The sequence below is a fragment of the Prinia subflava genome, chromosome 5 (assembly GCF_021018805.1).
Source record: "Prinia subflava isolate CZ2003 ecotype Zambia chromosome 5, Cam_Psub_1.2, whole genome shotgun sequence".
Taxonomy (NCBI): Eukaryota; Metazoa; Chordata; class Aves; order Passeriformes; family Cisticolidae; genus Prinia; species Prinia subflava.
Window position 1 is genome coordinate 46,790,883 of NC_086251.1, and position 16,690 is coordinate 46,807,572.

General features: G+C 42.5%; 2 protein-coding genes across 2 annotated transcripts in view; one reads left to right on the plus strand and one right to left on the minus strand.

Annotated features, from left to right (window-relative positions):
• Positions 1–2,260: 2,260 nt before the first annotated feature.
• Positions 2,261–10,322, plus strand: PSMC1 (proteasome 26S subunit, ATPase 1). Its single transcript, XM_063399200.1, has 11 exons — positions 2,261–2,362; positions 2,737–2,790; positions 3,608–3,704; positions 4,095–4,219; positions 4,687–4,872; positions 5,064–5,192; positions 6,118–6,214; positions 6,393–6,582; positions 7,591–7,742; positions 9,070–9,224; positions 9,995–10,322. The coding sequence occupies exons 1-11, from the start codon at positions 2,360–2,362 to the stop codon at positions 10,127–10,129; spliced, it is 1,323 nt and encodes a 440-aa protein (XP_063255270.1). The 5' UTR covers positions 2,261–2,359; the 3' UTR covers positions 10,130–10,322.
• A 1,570-nt stretch (positions 10,323–11,892) lies between these two features.
• NRDE2 (NRDE-2, necessary for RNA interference, domain containing) overlaps positions 11,893–16,690 on the minus strand; it is a 30,879-nt gene continuing 26,081 nt past the window's right edge. The window contains exons 12-14 of the mRNA XM_063399199.1: positions 16,532–16,670; positions 14,540–14,611; positions 11,893–13,892 (exon numbers count right to left, since the gene is read on the minus strand). Of these exons, the coding sequence (XP_063255269.1) occupies positions 13,767–13,892; positions 14,540–14,611; positions 16,532–16,670 (337 nt within the window). The 3' untranslated portion in view covers positions 11,893–13,766. The remainder of the gene's footprint in view (positions 13,893–14,539; positions 14,612–16,531; positions 16,671–16,690) is intronic.

Here is a 16,690-nt window from a genome sequence, read left to right on the forward strand (position 1 = left end):
AAGCTCTAGGCAGCTAGACATATACTAAGAAAGACAAATTAACATCAACAACATAAGCAATCCTAGTAATTTCCTGTATGTGCAAAGGGAAAATAAACCTCTTTGCTATTTACTAACCCCAAACCCAATATTCCCCCGCCTCAGCTGCTCTCTTCCTCCTCAAAGGCCTGGGAACAGAGCTGGGGGCTTTACAATATGCCTAAAAGATCAGCAATAAGCTTACTGCAGAAAAAAGAAGAGGGGTAGAAAACACTAACTAAAAACAAAGCACTAAAACTCTAAACAAGTCTTGGTATTTTTTGATGTGAAGAGTTTTTGATGCCCCTGAGGCTATGTTCACCTTTAACAAACAAGGACTGCGTGTTCCTTCCTGTTACCCCTGCTCCCTCTTTTGGGTTTTTTCCTAGTAAGCATAACCCTAGAAATCAGAGGCACTTGGATCATTTTTATTGTTTATACAATATTTACTGTTTAAAGTTCCTAATTTGTCATTATCTGTACTCTGCAACCAAACCAAAGTTCTGGATGTGTAAAGTTAAGGCAAGCAGCCAGGTTCCAGAACCATGTTTCAATTTGACTTCAGTTGGGCAGCACTATTCACCCCAAGAACTGAAAGCCATCAACCAGCTCACCCCAAACACAGTGTTTCCCTTCTGCAGATCGTGTTTTCTGCCACAGCTGTTCCATAGTATCAAGTGAATGAGCTGGGAGACAATCTTGACGACATCCTTTCACAGTTGCTCCCATTTATAATTTCCTAATGTTTATTAATACTACAAAACCAGATAGGCTGTCACAGATCTGTTTTGTCAGCTTACAAATGGAAAGTTCAGCTTTTACATTCATCCTACACCCCTACCATTTAGGTCAGTTTATGCCATAATCCTCACAGTTAAAATGTCTGCAAAGCTACACAGCACTAAAATCACGCTTTCCAAAGAAAAAAGGTGATAAGAAATCTCAGCCATAACCAGAACTATCAATTACAGTTAGAATTTGAAATAAATATGGGTATATCTTAGTCTAAAGGGAGGTTAAAGGAAGGAAAATTTGTGTGAGGGAAAGAATATTCCAGAATCCTTACATTGTAAGGTTAAAAGAAATATAGATGCAATTCTGTAAGACTGTAAACTCCAAAAAGTGAATGTTATTAAAGCAAAGAATACCTGTTATATTTAATTCCATTTCAATGTCCTTAAAAGATACAGAACAGTTGATACTGTAACAAAAATGTAGCTAATTCATAAACCAATAAAAACAATAGAAAAGTTAAATTAAATCCACAGTGCACAACAGTAACCCTTGTGAGCAAATGGAACAAAACCAAATTAAATCATCAAAACCTCACACCTTTCTACACAGCTCAGCCAGTTACATTAATAATTAATAAAGTTCCCTACTCAAACCGGAATTCTAGAGAAAGTGTGAAAGAAAAAAACCCAACATCAAAGAGAAGCAAAACAATCCCACATCCTACAGTCTGCTGTAAACGGAAGCCTCTTTTCACAAATGCTCTGATCTGTGCACTGAAACCAGTGATGGATGTAAATATCATCTGTATGCTGGTTCACTGGGTGAGGGCAGGCTGTAAGCATTTTTAGACTGTGCTCTCATCCTGACTGTAACCTGTCTGCTGAAGGTGATGCCCTTTCAGCCCGAAGCAGAGGAGCCTCTGCGGATGCCCCGGGAGGAGGCAGGCGCTCTGGTTGTGGCGGGCAGACACCGGGCAGGCTGTGGCCCGCACACGGACAGCGCCTCTGCAGCAGGGAAATGGTGCAAAGCGGGCCAGACCCACAGGCGGCTCTGGGACCGGGATCCTGCCTGAGCGCAGGCTGAGCTGTACCTCGGGAATGCCAAAAGCAGACACGACAAGTTCCAACTGCATTTCCCCGGCAATATCACACACCAGTAGAACCAGAAGTGTAGGTATAAAAGTTATGTTTCTTGTGGAGGGAGGGATTTCCTGAAAACTTTACCCGTGTTCTTAAAGTGCTGCCACAAGAAAAACAATTCTTACAGCACACACAAAAGTGTTTTTACATTGACTAGCTGGTGCAAGAGATGGAAGGAAAGACCAGAGCTAGGAAAAACCCTGTAACGTTAAATACAGGGTATGAAGATTGCCGCTCTTGCTCCGCTCGGCTCTGCGCCCCTCGAGGCGCAGGCGCGGGCACGCCGCGCCTCACACACGGCGGGCTCGTGGCGCGCCCTGCCGGCCGCTGCCGGCACCGCACCCGCCGCTCGCTTGTCCCTCGCCGCTGCCCGTAGTGACGCAGTGACGCAGTGACGCGTCCCTGGCGCGGCCCGTGGCGGTGCGCTCGGGCCGGTTCCGGGGCGGTTCCGGGGCGGTCGCGGCGCGATGGTGAGAGCGGCCCCGGCCCGGCCCGGCACCGAGCGCGGCCTCGGAGGGGACAGGGCGCGGCGCTGCCTGCGGCGCTGAACCGGGGTGCTGCGCCCCTTCGGGCTCCGCCGCCAGCGCCCGGCGTTTTGCGGAGTCACCGCCGGCGCCTCCAGGCCGCGGCCCGGACTGGGGGGAGCGCGGGCGGTGGGGCCGGGCCGGGCGAGTTACTTGTTTTTATTTTTGGACAATAAGCTGCAGTATGGTAGCGCTTTGTTTAGACAGGAGAAATCCAAATAGGGGGTTTCTGTACATGGAATTGCCCGTAGGCTTCTCGAGTCATAGAGTTGTGCATATATTTAGGTTTCTGTCGTTTGTTTTTTTTACCTTTTTTCTAGGGCCAAAGTCAGAGTGGTGGACACGGTCCTGGTGGTAGCAAGAAGGATGACAAGGTAACTGAAACCCAAATAAATACTTACAGAATGAACTACCAGTGTACTGCTGCAGAGCCTGGCTGTAATAGGCTTTTTAAATTTACTTTTAAAAAATTATTCTTGTATTTGGAACTGCATAAAATTATGCTCTTGCTGGCTCTGATGAATGTCTTTTCTGGGTGTACATTGGAGAAAACAGTCGTTGTTCATAAATTATAAAGGGAGCTTAAACTGAAATGCCTTGACAGTGACTTGTTTTGTAAGTACACAGAGCTGTGTGTCAGGGTTAGGAAAGCCTTCAAGCGGTCACTTAAGGAGCTGTTGTTGGCTTGAGAGTGACACGACACCATGATCTGCAGTAGGAGTGTACTTCACCTCGGGGACATCGGGGCCTCCCTGGCCTCCTTTGGAGCTGAAAGCACAGTGTACACGGCAGGCAGTGTCTGGGCTGGGAACCTGAATGTGTCTGAGTTATTGACTGAAGTGCAGCAGAAAGGTGGAGAGTCAATATTTTTCTTGTTGTCTCATCTATTAGTTTTGTTTGTGATTGACTTTTGGCTTGAGCCTTGCATGTCCTCTATTCACTGAAAACTGGCAGAAGTTTAAATTGGAAAGAGAGATGTAAAATAAGCAGGAAAAGAAATTTGTGAACATTCTTGAAAAATAAGAGTCCTGGTTCTTTTGGCTTTTTGCTACAGATCATAAAGAGAAAGTTTTGTTATGAAGTCCTTCACTTTGAGCTGGTTTTATTCTGTGCAGTTTACAGCTGTGTGTATTGTTTCATTGTTATTACCCTTATTTCTTCTCCTCTTATGCAATTCTTTTCATGAATAAGGATAAGAAAAAGAAATATGAACCTCCAGTTCCAACCAGAGTGGGGAAAAAGAAAAAGAAGACCAAGGGACCAGATGCTGCCAGCAAACTCCCCCTGGGTAAGAATTCTGCCTCCCCTGCAGAGCTGCAGCCTGTCCACTCTTTGGGAAATACAGAGCTCTTCTCTCCTCGAGATCTGCCTCTGTGGAGGTCACTAACACAATGCTAAATGTAATTTTATTTCTAATTAACATGAAGAGGCCCCCCACAGAATAAGATTATTGTTTTTCAAGGTGCAGCCCGTGAATTCCCAGGTAAGAGAGAGAGAAATTAAATTGAGGAAAAATTCAGGGGAAACACTGAATGTGTTTTTCGCCTGGAGTTACAGTGGGAAAGCAAGGTAGAAGTTACAGTCAGGAAAATGAAGCAGGATTTCTAGTAATGAATTAGTGGTTAGTTGGTAGATGTCAAACGTGTTCTAAAATCCTGTGGTTCTCCTTTGGTTACAGTGACTCCTCACACACAGTGCAGACTCAAGCTGTTGAAATTGGAGAGAATTAAAGATTACCTCTTAATGGAGGAAGAGTTTATCAGAAATCAAGAACAGATGAAACCTTTGGAAGAAAAACAAGAGGTGAGGCTTGAGTCAGCTGGTACTTCTAATGTTACAGTAAATGCTCATAATTAATGGAAACTACTTAATACCAAAGCAGTGGAAATAGGGTACCACCGATGTGCAGGTTGGTACAAACATACCAGGTTTATCACAATCCCTCATTAATTGGCTGAATTGTTTTAGCCCAAGCATGGATCACTACAGATGAAGCCATGGGAGTTGTTTGTTTCTTAATGCTCTGTCAAAGTGCGGCTCACAGATATCCATCAACAGAGAAAAGATTCTAGTCATTTGCACCCAGATAAATGTGTCCATAGGGTAGGACTAAATTAATTGTGGATTTTATTACTGACCTCTGTCTTTTTGGGGCAGTAGAACAATAGGAAAGACTGGTTCTGCTGTGTTCTGTCTGAACTGTTGAGCCAATGTAAAGAATGTTTTTGCCTGTGTTGTTCAGTTGTTTCTTGGATTCTTGTTGACAACAGGAGGAGAGGTCCAAGGTGGATGATCTGAGAGGAACACCAATGTCTGTGGGTACCTTGGAGGAGATCATTGATGACAACCATGCTATTGTGTCCACATCAGTGGGATCAGAGCACTATGTCAGTATTCTGTCTTTTGTGGACAAGGACCTGCTGGAGCCAGGCTGCTCCGTTTTGCTAAATCATAAGGTGAGATGTTTTTATAAAATCAAGCTTCTTACAAGTTCTTGTACTGTTTATAGCTGGCCTTTTTCTGAAGACCATAGGGGAGAGAATGCTGTTTATTTCACACACCTAAATAAGTGGGCATGGGGATTAGACTTCAGCTTGTATTAAAAATGCTGCTTGCCTTCTTTGACAACTCTTAATTCTTGAATTAGGTTCATGCTGTGATAGGAGTCCTGATGGATGACACAGACCCTTTAGTGACTGTGATGAAAGTAGAAAAAGCTCCTCAAGAAACGTACGCTGACATTGGTGGCCTTGACAACCAAATTCAAGAAATCAAGGTATTTAGTTGTATAAAATAACTCATTTACAGTTAAGCCAGCAATGTAACTGTTGTGCTACGAGCTGAGAAGGGAACAGCAGGACTGGCTCCTGTTCCTGTAGTGGTGTTCTTTATCCTTCTGTAGTGCATTTCTTCACTAGATTTCACTAGGCAGACTTGAGGACCTCACTGTTCTAAGCAGGTCACCAGAGGCTGTGTGCACAGGAGTTTCACACACAGTTGCTCAGGAATCTATAAAGCCCAAAGCTCATAAAGTCTAATAACTTTTTACTTTGCAACAGGTAATGTTTCAATTGTTGCAAGATGAGAGTTAAATTGTAAAAATTGCAGAGGTGGTTTTGAGTGTCTGATGCCCTCCAGTTTAAGGATTTACTCTCTCAGGACAGTTGCTTGTTTTGTTTTTGCATTTGTTTGTTGTTTGGTTAAGGTGTGGTAGGTTGGTTGATTTTTTCCCTACAAACAGAATTCTGCCTGAACCTTGCTAAAACTCAGCCCTTTTTGTTCTGGGTTCATCTAAAACCACAAATGCTCTTAAAATCTGTGGTATCTGGTAACTCTTTATAGAAGGCACCCTTTCATAAAGGGTTCCCTGGCCCCAAGGTCATCCATGGGTGTTTGGGGTTCAGGAATTCCAGGGTTCTAAATTTGGGATGATGCGTTAAAGATGGAGGAGGGGGAATGTTCACTGCTGCTGTACCACGTGTCAAGTGGGACAGTAGGAGGACCTGTGCAGATAGAGCAGTTGTCTGCCTTAGAATGAAAGGCAACAGAGAGCCATCCATGCTGTTCAATGTCTGTCTTGAAATCAGTGAAGTTCTTTCTGCCTTCGCTGCTTTTGTTATTGCTGTTCTGAAGATCCCTGCAGATCTTTGTTGGAGACCACTCAGTCTTATAAAAACACGTTTGTGTTTCTTGTGCTTCAGGAGTCTGTGGAGCTTCCTCTCACCCACCCTGAGTATTATGAAGAGATGGGTATAAAACCACCCAAAGGAGTCATTCTGTATGGCCCACCTGGCACAGGTATTTTACAGTTCAGTAACATGTGCTGAGATAACACAAGTAAAATGATTCACACTTGGTTAGTATTTAAAGCATTGCCGAGTCTGTCACAAATTTCATACAGCTGTTTGTTAGGGCACTTTTTTCTTTTTCTTTCCCTTCTCTGCAAACTAATTAAAATATTTCTTTCCAACAATAGGCAAAACTTTACTCGCCAAGGCAGTGGCAAACCAAACATCGGCCACCTTCCTGCGAGTGGTGGGTTCGGAGCTCATCCAGAAGTACCTGGGCGATGGCCCGAAGCTGGTGCGCGAGCTGTTCCGCGTGGCCGAGGAGCACGCGCCCTCCATCGTCTTCATCGACGAGATCGACGCCATCGGCACCAAGAGGTACAGCAGCTGGGCTCCCTGCACACACACGGATTCTGGGGCAGCAAAAGCTTTACCAGAAACTCTTCTTTTGCAGATAAACTGAGATCAGGTCCTTTGCTCTACCGCTGTTTGCAGACACTGTGTTGATGTAAGCGTTTGTAACAAGTAACGGCTCAAATAACTTCACAACATGTCACAGCCTATTCATACTTGAGTAGACATGACCAGAGAGAACCTCTGTTCTCTTGCTGTATGGCAGCATCTCTAGGAGAGTGTCAAAACCAGAAAGAGACACTGTGTATGTGGGGATCCTCTAGCTGCGAGTCCATCTACAGTAATTGGCTTTACTGATCTAATGGTAAAGCAGAATATTTAATGTAGAATATATCCATGTGTTGTTTGCCTCTTGAGTAGGTGGCTAAATACTTCAGCTCTGAGAGTATTTTACAGAAGGTTACACAGTTAAGTCAGGGAGAAGCATCGCTTGTGCCACAGTAAACTGTTGTTCAGCCTATATCCAAACTGTATTACTTTGAAAATTCTGTAGGCTGTTGGAACTGTCTAATGCAAATAGTCTTTAAAGAAGTCGGTGTTTTTTAAATAAATAAAAGGTGCACATACATGTTTACTACATGGTTACCAGCCCAAAGTGCCACTAGCCCGAAGTGCCAGCTGCTCCTTATGTATGGATGTATGTGCTTTTAAAAATTAGGATTTTTCCTCTTCTATGTTGATTTTGTTAGGTGGGAAGAAGATATTTCCAAATATATAACAAACGTAACAAAACCAGATTTCCTTCACATGATGGCTGTTACATTCCCCAACTACAAGAATAGTCCAGTGTCTCTTGACTTACCTAGATGTCATGATTCTGAAAACCTAAGTTTTGTTTATATGGATAAACATTATTTTTTTTTTTTAATTTCTTATGTGTGTTAACTAACTAAATACGCCTCTCCCCCTTTTGTTTATAACTTTGTGGCAGTTGCTGAGTGCTTTTTCTGACTGTGCTTTTCTTTCTTAAAGGTATGACTCAAATTCAGGGGGTGAGAGAGAGATCCAGCGCACAATGTTGGAGCTGCTGAACCAGCTGGATGGGTTTGACTCTCGGGGGGATGTTAAAGTTATCATGGCCACAAACAGAATAGAAACACTGGACCCAGCTTTAATTAGACCAGGTAAGGGACTTCCCTGCCATGTATGCTTAAGCCACTTTTCTTGTGAAAGGACTTGTCATAACTTGACAAACACAGGCAGGTAAAAAGACTGCGAGTTTGTTCTTATTCACCATCTCATCTGGTGATGAGATGCTGGTGCATCTGTTGAAATCAGAACCCATTCACAAGCTTCTAAATAGGAGAAAAATCTTTGGAAGGGAAGAGATGTGTTCATTCCTTTACATACACATAAATAGTTTGAATATTCTTCCTTTCTGTTAAGATGACACAGCTGTTTTAAGTAATTTTTAGGCAAGCTGTGCAGCAGCAGCAGACCTGCAGCAGCTGGGGAAGGCAGGGCAGCACCACCTGTGTTTTGGGGGTGGGAGCCTGGGCCTTTCCAGCGACAGCCTGGATCCTGGTGCAAGGAAAGCAGGCTGCTCCTTACTGACCTGGCACACTTCCTGCCATTTGGGGGATGAGTGAGGGAAATGTGTTGAGCCTGAGCAGGCACAGGTAGTATTTTTAAATGGTCACTAAAAATGTATCAAAGCGTAGTATGTCTGTGGTGTTAAATTGGAAGGCAGAAAACAACACAGAGATCAAAGGAATAAATTGAAATACCTCCATGGTATGAAGTTGCTGAGGTATGTTGTTGGTTTGGTTTTATCATCATTTAGCTTTAGACCCTTCAGCTTACACCCAGTGCTGTTAGAGTACAGAGGAGATAATACTGTGCCAGAATTGAAAGAGATAGTCTGACCTTGCTTTCTACTCCAAGACATGATTCATTGTGGCAGGAAGAATCACAGAACTGTTTGAGTTGGAAAGAACCTTTCAGCTCAGAGTCCAACCATTAAGCTAACATGGCCAAGTCCACCACTAAGCCACATCCCCAAGTGCCACTTCTACACCTCTTCTGAGCACTTCAGGGATGGTGGCTTCAACACTTCCTTGGGCAACCTGTTCCAATACTTGACAACCCCTTCCATGAAGAAATCTTTCCTAATATGCAATCTAAACCTCCCCGTGTGAACTTTAGGCCATTTTCTCTTGACCTGTTACCTGGGTGAAGAGACCAACCCCCAGTACCTGGCTACTCCTTTCAGGCAGTTGTAGAGGGTGTTAGGTCACCCCTGAACCTCCTTTTCTCCAGACTGACACCCCCAGATGTTCCTTCACATCTTCCTCACAGGACCTGTGCTCCAGATCCTTCACCAGCTCCACTGCCCTTCTCTGGACATGCTCCACCTTAAGAATCACTGTCAGTCAAACCCTTCAGGTGTTCTTCCTGCTGTTTCCAACAGCTGCATGCAAAAAACCTAAGACTGATTTTTTTTTTGTACAGGACGTATTGATAGGAAAATAGAGTTCCCTCTACCTGATGAAAAGACGAAGAAACGAATCTTTCAGATTCACACAAGCAGGATGACGTTGGCAGATGATGTGACTTTGGATGAGCTGATTATGGCAAAAGATGATCTCAGTGGAGCAGATATTAAGGTCAGTGCACATCACCATTGTCTATACTTCAAAGCAAAAATCAAGTCTCATTTTTGCTGCATCCAAAACTATTGTCATTTGAACTGTTCACCAATTTTCTATGCTTACATCACCGAGGGACAGTGGGATGGCTTTAAAATACCTTTTGTGAGTGCCAGGTACTCTGCTTTACAAATAGGAAATTACCGAAATCGTAATTGTGAGGTAGGTTGTGTTGGTTAAGAGTAGGTACCAATGTTACCCGAATATGAAGTTTTTAAAGTAGCAAAGTAAAAACTAAAAGGAGAATGTGGAATCTTTTGCAGGCTATCTTAAACATTATTTAAGATAGTACAGGATAAGTAGCACTTTTAGGAGCTATGTTGCAAGGCAAATAAAAATGCAACTATATATTAGGAAGCTTCAGCCATGCCCTGTGTGCTTTTTTAAAGCAGATAGAGTCCTTGCTACAGTTACAACAGTCATGAGTTTAAACCAACCTGACACAGCTGCCACCTCCCTGCAGAAGGATCACACAGCTGGATGTGTCTGTCCTTGCCGCCTGTCAGGGAACTGTAACTCCTGACTACTTCCGTCCTTTGGGACACACTCATCTGGCTTTATCCAGCCTGCTTTAGTGCTACAGAGCAGTCTCAAACTGAAGAATGCAGATTTTGTTAACACTCCTCCCTTCCACAGTTACTGGAGCAGGGAAGCTGCAGCTGCCTGTGAGGGAGTGTTGTGAAGGGGTTGCCCAGAAAGTGTAACTGTTCTTGCTTCCTGTGTTGCAGGCAATTTGTACGGAAGCTGGATTGATGGCTTTGAGGGAACGGAGAATGAAAGTAACCAATGAAGATTTCAAAAAGTCTAAAGAGAACGTTCTCTATAAAAAGCAAGAGGGAACCCCTGAGGGACTGTATCTTTAGGCCATTTGTCTCTTTGGGATTTATACAGAACTTTCTGTGTTGATGAGTCTTGTGTAAAACCACACAGCTAGTTTGCATTCATGAACAGGTTAAAAGCTGGTGGGCTGCAGGTTTTCAGTCAGTGTAACTCTTCACTTCCCAATAAAACCCTTCAATTCAAATAAAGGTTTTGGTGGCAAAGCCCTGCTATTTACATGGGACTGTCTTTTGCATTCTCTGATTTTCAAGAAAAAATGCTGGTGACCCCCCTGCTTGTCTCAGTGACCCACACCACCTGGGCAGGGAGCAGTGCAGGTGCCCCAACTCTCAGTCCTCCTTAGGCATGGCAGCCTCTTACAGCTACTCTAGCATTGCTGTTGTTCTTGATTACTTTATATCTTTTTTTTTAGGTGCTAACTAGGACAAGTGTCACTTTTAAGTAATCTCAGTGTCATCAGTCACTTATACAAGAAAATCAGTGACAAGTATGCAACCCTGAGTAACAAACACTGAGATACACTGGAAAGGTACCTATATCTAGCACTTGCAGCTTATAAGAGAGCAAGGTGTAAGTAGTAGCTCATTAGTAATCTTACCTTAAACATCTAAACATGTTTGGATAGGGCACTTGTAAGATTAGCATTTAGAAATTTGTTTTTCCCAGAAGGCTTTCAGTTCATTTGATAAACATCCAAGCTGGAGAATGTCTCTGAAGAGAACCAATGCAATAGGAACGGGTTCAAGAGCCCCGTGCTGCCCATGGCAGGATGTGTGTGCTCAAAAGGCAGCAGTCCCTGTGCCAGAGATGCAGGGTCTGGCACAGGGGCTGGTGCACAGAGAAATTCTAACTACGTGTCCCATGGTCCTATAGTGTTCTACAGCAGAACCTTGAATTCTTCCCCTCTACAATTCTGTTGCCCACAGCTCCATTCCCATGGGGGCTAGGTGTCCACTGGCTCAGGTGTAGCCATGCATATACTGCTTATGAAGTATTCTGTGTAGTACACTTCTGTGAAGGGCTTGTTAGAATTTTTAATTAATTTCCAATGTTGTACGTGTGATCTTTAAGGTTTATACAAAAGTTCCACATGCAAACCAGTAATGCAATATGCAGTCCTTGTTCTGGGAACTTTGTGAGGGAGAAACGTGGGCCAGTACCAGACGGTGGAGTTACCCCCAGAGCAATGCCTCTGCTCACTGCCAGTGCTCCAATAACAATGGCAGCAGCAGGGCCAAGAGATTCTATTTTTCTATGTAAAAAGTATGTGGCTCATTGTTAAAAATGAACCCTACAGATAAATGGAGTCCTTTATTTAATCTGGATGACAGAAATCCTGAAATAGAATTGTTTTTCATCTGGCGCTAGAAAAAAAAGTTTCATTACCCATTCTTAAAAACCTTAGATCTGTCTCCTCAGAAAGGTCACAAAAAGCTAGGAATTTTTTAGCACTTTCTGATCATGGCAGTTGAGCTCACTGTTGCTTGAGGGGCTGGAGAGCTTTATGACATGTGGCAAGCAAGGCACATTTTATTTGGGACATGGCTGTTACTGCTGGCTCAGAGCAAGAGGCACAAAGAGATGGGTTCATCTCCCTGAAGAACAGCTGCATTGCATTAAATGAACCCAAGGACTCTGTTCTAGTAGCCTGACTGCCACCACAGGAACTGAAAAACACACGTTTGAAAATTCAGTTCTTAGCTTTTGCAGCAGAATTTAACTGCTGCCCCTTCTGCCAGAGTTTCTGACCTTGACAATGAAAACAAAAGTCATAAATACCAGGAGAAAGTGAACAGCAAGTATATTCCCCACAAGGACAGGAAAGCTACTGGGGTCTGAATTAAAAGGCAGGAATTGTTCCAGGAAGCCTCTGACCATCAAAAGGAAGGAAGCAGCCCAAGTGCTGCTTTGGGAGAAACTGCAAAGGAAAGGACTTGGGCCAGGATGCATGGAAGAACAGAAAAGTGACAGATACAGAAGTCACTGCTGCCATCAGTGGAAGTTTTCAAATGTGACTGTAGAGAGAGCGTGTTAATCTCATCTAGGCTCCCTGTCCCACAAAAAGTCCCTCTCAGCCTGGGTTCCTCTGACTCTTACAGGAGCACAATCAAGCTTCTCCCCTCCCCATGGCCCTTTCAGGGCTTCAGAGGAAATGGCATTCTGCTGTGATGGGGAAGCATTAACAAACACAGGCATAATTTGTCATCTTACTGATCAGGGTACAGAGTAACTTCTACCTCCAATGCAGGAGCTCTGTCATAGTTGTAGAAAGTAAAGATTTAAAAAATAAACTATACTTTTCACAAAGACTAATCAGTTACAGCAAAACCAGCATCACTTGCAACTACATCAGTATTATAAGGCTCTTCAGAAGTGCTGTAATGCCATTTAAAATTATATATATTCCCTGCAATATTTAAAATAATTTTAGAAAGGAACAAATGAAATGGAGCCTGAACTAAAGCGTGTTCTATCTTGTATCATGGTGGCAAACCCGAGCCAGAAGTTGTACATCTTGGTCCAGACATAGCATGTGTAATAGGATCTCACCAGCTGGGTGATCCAAATTGCTCTAGTGCTACTAGTGACAATTAGTTTTCTCATGAAAAATGTCTGAAGCACTTTTGTGTATTCAGTGGCTGCAGGTATGTTTGTTTCACATGAAAACCCAGTTTCTGAGTCCTCGGGTCTCTTTTCCATGTTTCAGCATGTTCTGTTTTACAAAGTATATAACATACCTGTATCTTTAAATTGTTTCCATGTTTCATATTACTTCTCTAGGAGCTTGCTAATAGTCCCCTGGAATATAAGCTACTTTTTAAATAATCATAGAAGACTATGCCTTCTTGATGAGAAGTAAACACAGATCAAACCTCTATTTCTCTTACAATTGCCTGGATTTGAGTCAAAGCAAGTAATCAATTACAAAAATTTGCTTAGAAGTGAGCTGCTTAGAGATGCATTATGGACATGTTTTCATTTTGAATACACTCAGAGTTCTATTAAATTAATAAATAAAAAACAAGTTACTTTTGCATTTTCAAATATTCAGGTATATTTTTCAGAAATCTTTATATTAAAATGGTAATCTGTCAAAGCATACCAAAATAGTTACCTGCTCAAACAAAAATGGAGCTTTTACTCACAGTGTATGTACAGATGTAATGGCTGTTTGACTTGGCAGTTCCATACACAGGCATACCAGGCTGAAGGAAATGACTAAGGTCTGCCAGCTGGAGGACAGTGGAGCATCCATTTGGCAGATGTTTATTTCCTGTGCTGCTCACCAAGCCATAGTTGGCATGTACTGAACCTCTACTGAACCCTAGGGAATGTAATTTCAAACAATGGAATAGGAAATGCAGGCCATGTCCAACAGGAGCCTATTTAAAGAGGGTATCCTGTGGGAGCCAGCAGTACTTCAGAGAAATGGATCCATTATTGTGGGCAAAAAGCAGTTCCTGATTCCAGCATACCTGCAGGTACTAGAACTCCATTTTGATAGGAATTTATATAAAAGATTTAACAACAACAACAAAATATCAAGTACACAGTACCCAAGTCCCAACAGAGTTCCTGTATGGAACTATGAAAAGAGATGGATGAATTGTTCGCTGTGCAAGCAGCTTCTGTACCCCTCCACTCTGCTGCAGTCCTCTCTTAAATCTCTAGCAGCAGATCCAGCTCTTCCATGGGTACCCGCACTCTCAGTTCTTTTTCAGTCATTAGATCAAGTGTCTCCTGCAGATCATCAGGGAAATATTCTACTGCATCCATATAGAGCACCTGGAAGGAACAAGAACATTTTCTGTGCTACCTTTCTAGCAAGAAACCCGGTATACAGAAGTAAACAGACAGCAACAACTCTACAGCAAGAACGTAAGAAATATCATGTATTCTTAAAGTAATATAAACAGAATTAGTACTCCTACAGTGACAGCCAAGGAGATGTTTAATCAAGTCTTTTCCAACTCTTACTGAATAACTTTATCCAAAAAGGTAAAATGGAGGTCAGGAGGCACTGGAGATTTGCAGCATATACAGACATTACCTGAGGAGTTGCAGGTTCCCCTCAGTAATTTTTATACATTATTGCATAAATAAATTTTTATTTGGCTGTGTATTTCTGATACTACCATGCTCATGATAAAAGTCTGAAAGACTCAATCATTTCTAGATCACACAGGATTTCTTACTGCTGTGCCTCAACACACCTCTCTGTCCTGAAACACAAACAGCACTAACTATTGACCATGTTTCCATTTAAGATGCGTCTCTTATTTGCAGAAAATCCTAACATTACTTTCTCAGAAACCTCTCCTTTCATTTGCATTTAACTCCTTACAACAACTACTAAAGATTAATTTTTTTTTCAAATACAGAACTTCAAAAATTAAAGTATGATGACAAGTTCACCTGTTTTCTGTGCTTACCTTTGCCCAAGGACAGTTTTGAAGAGCTTTATAAAACAATCCTTTACTTTTTTCTTTTTTTCCTAGTGAAGCCTGTGTGATTAAAAAAAAGCCATTCATACTTCAGTGCAGTAATAGCTGAAATACTGAAACAATTACTTCAGAGACAAAGAAATGATTGCTGAAAAACTCATGGTTCTTCAGCTGAGAAACCCTTTTGATTACACATTGTGGTAGCTCTGTAATTTGTCAGGTTACACTCGTCAGATGTCTTTAAGGAGTTTCAGGGCTTTACTTGTAAGACAAGTAAGAAAACAAGCACTCTTGGCTATTCAAAAGGAACCTGGACAGACCAAGGGCAGAATTCCTGTGAAAAAGGTATCTTCCATGAATGAAGCACTAGTGATAAAATACATAATGGGTGATCTTTAGCATTTGTGCATACTGGCGTGTCATTATTAATTTGTAAAGAATAACAGTAATTCAGTTGTATATTCCTGTGTACAAAGTTATATAAAATATTTACAAGTGTGTATTTGTGTAGAAATGGTCACAATTAACAGTCCTACACAAGAGATGTCAAACACAAAACAAGATCTCTCCTTCCCCTGCCTCCTCTCTATTTCACAGCCTTCTGACTGCTGATCCCCCTCTGACAACCAGGGGATGTGAACAGAAGAGTAACACTGGGGAGTGAAAGTTTGGGTGTTTTCATCTTCCCTATTGTACTTTGAAAAGCAAGAAAACCAAGATGGCAAAGCTGACTATATGAAGTTGGTTTTATTTATGTACTTCCATGGGGAACTATGGAAGAAACAAACATTATTGCTTTTTAGCATTAAACTGCAATGCCATAACATAACTTTTATATGCAGCTTTTAAGATTCGAAAGACTGTCAAAATGAAGGCAAGTTACAGAAGCTGTAACTATGTTTTGCCTACTGTGCATTTATTTTGCATATGAACTGCACCTCAAGTGTTGAGGGAGCTGGCAGATATCACTGAGAGGTCACTCTTGACAATCTTTGATTGATCACAGCAACTGGGAGAAGGACCCAAAGACCAAGGCAAGTAAAACATCACTCCTGCTTTCAAGCAGGGGAAGACGTACCCAGTGATCTACAGGCTGGTAAGCCTCTCCTTGTGCCTTGGGAAGGTGACAGAGCAGCTAACCCTGGAAACCATTTCCAGGCACGTGAGTGAAAAGAAAATCAGCAGCACACAGTGTGAATTGAGTAAAAGTCATCACTGACTCACTCAGTAAACTGCCATGATGAAATGACTGGCCTGGGGGGAAAGGGGAGAGCAGTGGGCACTGCCTGGACTTCAGTAAGGCCTTTGATACTGTGTCCTGTAAGAGCCTCCTAAATCAGCAGTTGACAAAGCGATTCCATGCACAGTGAGGAACCTCTCAAAGGCTGGGCCCAGCAGGTGGTGATCTGTGGAACAACTCCAGTCACAGGTCAGTGACTAGCAGTACCCCTGGGGACACTATTGGGAGCAATCTCATTTAACACCGTTGTTAATTATCTGGCTAATGGTGCAGAGGACACCCTCAGCAAGCCTGCAGACCACACAAAACTGAGAGGAGTGGCTGATACACCTGAGGGTGATCACAGTGGGATGAAGAAATCAGCTGACAGGAACCTCAAAGTTCAACGGAACCGCAAATTCCTGCACCAATACATGCTGGGGTCTACTCCACTGGAAAGCAGCTTGACATCTATTGGTATCTTATGACAAACTTTTTATCTATGCAAGATGACAGATACAACGTCTGCATCTATATTAGTATTACACTGTCAGAAGCTATTACTCCTAATCCATGTCAATTACCTCTTCCTTACTGTTCCTAACAATAAGGAGCAGTACAAGTCAAATATATCACCTTGCAAATCACAGAAGCATGGTAGAATTTAGTATTCATTTTTCTAAGCAGTATTGCACCTGTGTTTATGAGAGTTCCAAATATGGTAAAACAAAATAAAACAAAACTTATACTCATCTTCTTACCATAAAGTTCAAATACATTCTCCATAGCAGTGGACAGTGGGTACCATTTTCACTCTGAACTGCATGTTCAAATAGAGCTATAATCCGATTTGTTAATCCAGTTTCAGGAATAGTACAATGTATCTCACCAACATCTGCCCTGAAACAGAGGAGAGAAGA

Excerpts from the sequence above, each read along its gene's own strand:
- PSMC1 (XM_063399200.1), top strand. Across the intron at positions 2,791-3,607 it reads GTAGCAAGAAGGATGACAAG|GATAAGAAAAAGAAATATGA; the intron begins GTAACTGAAACC and ends TTCATGAATAAG. Across the intron at positions 9,225-9,994 it reads TCAGTGGAGCAGATATTAAG|GCAATTTGTACGGAAGCTGG; the intron begins GTCAGTGCACAT and ends CCTGTGTTGCAG.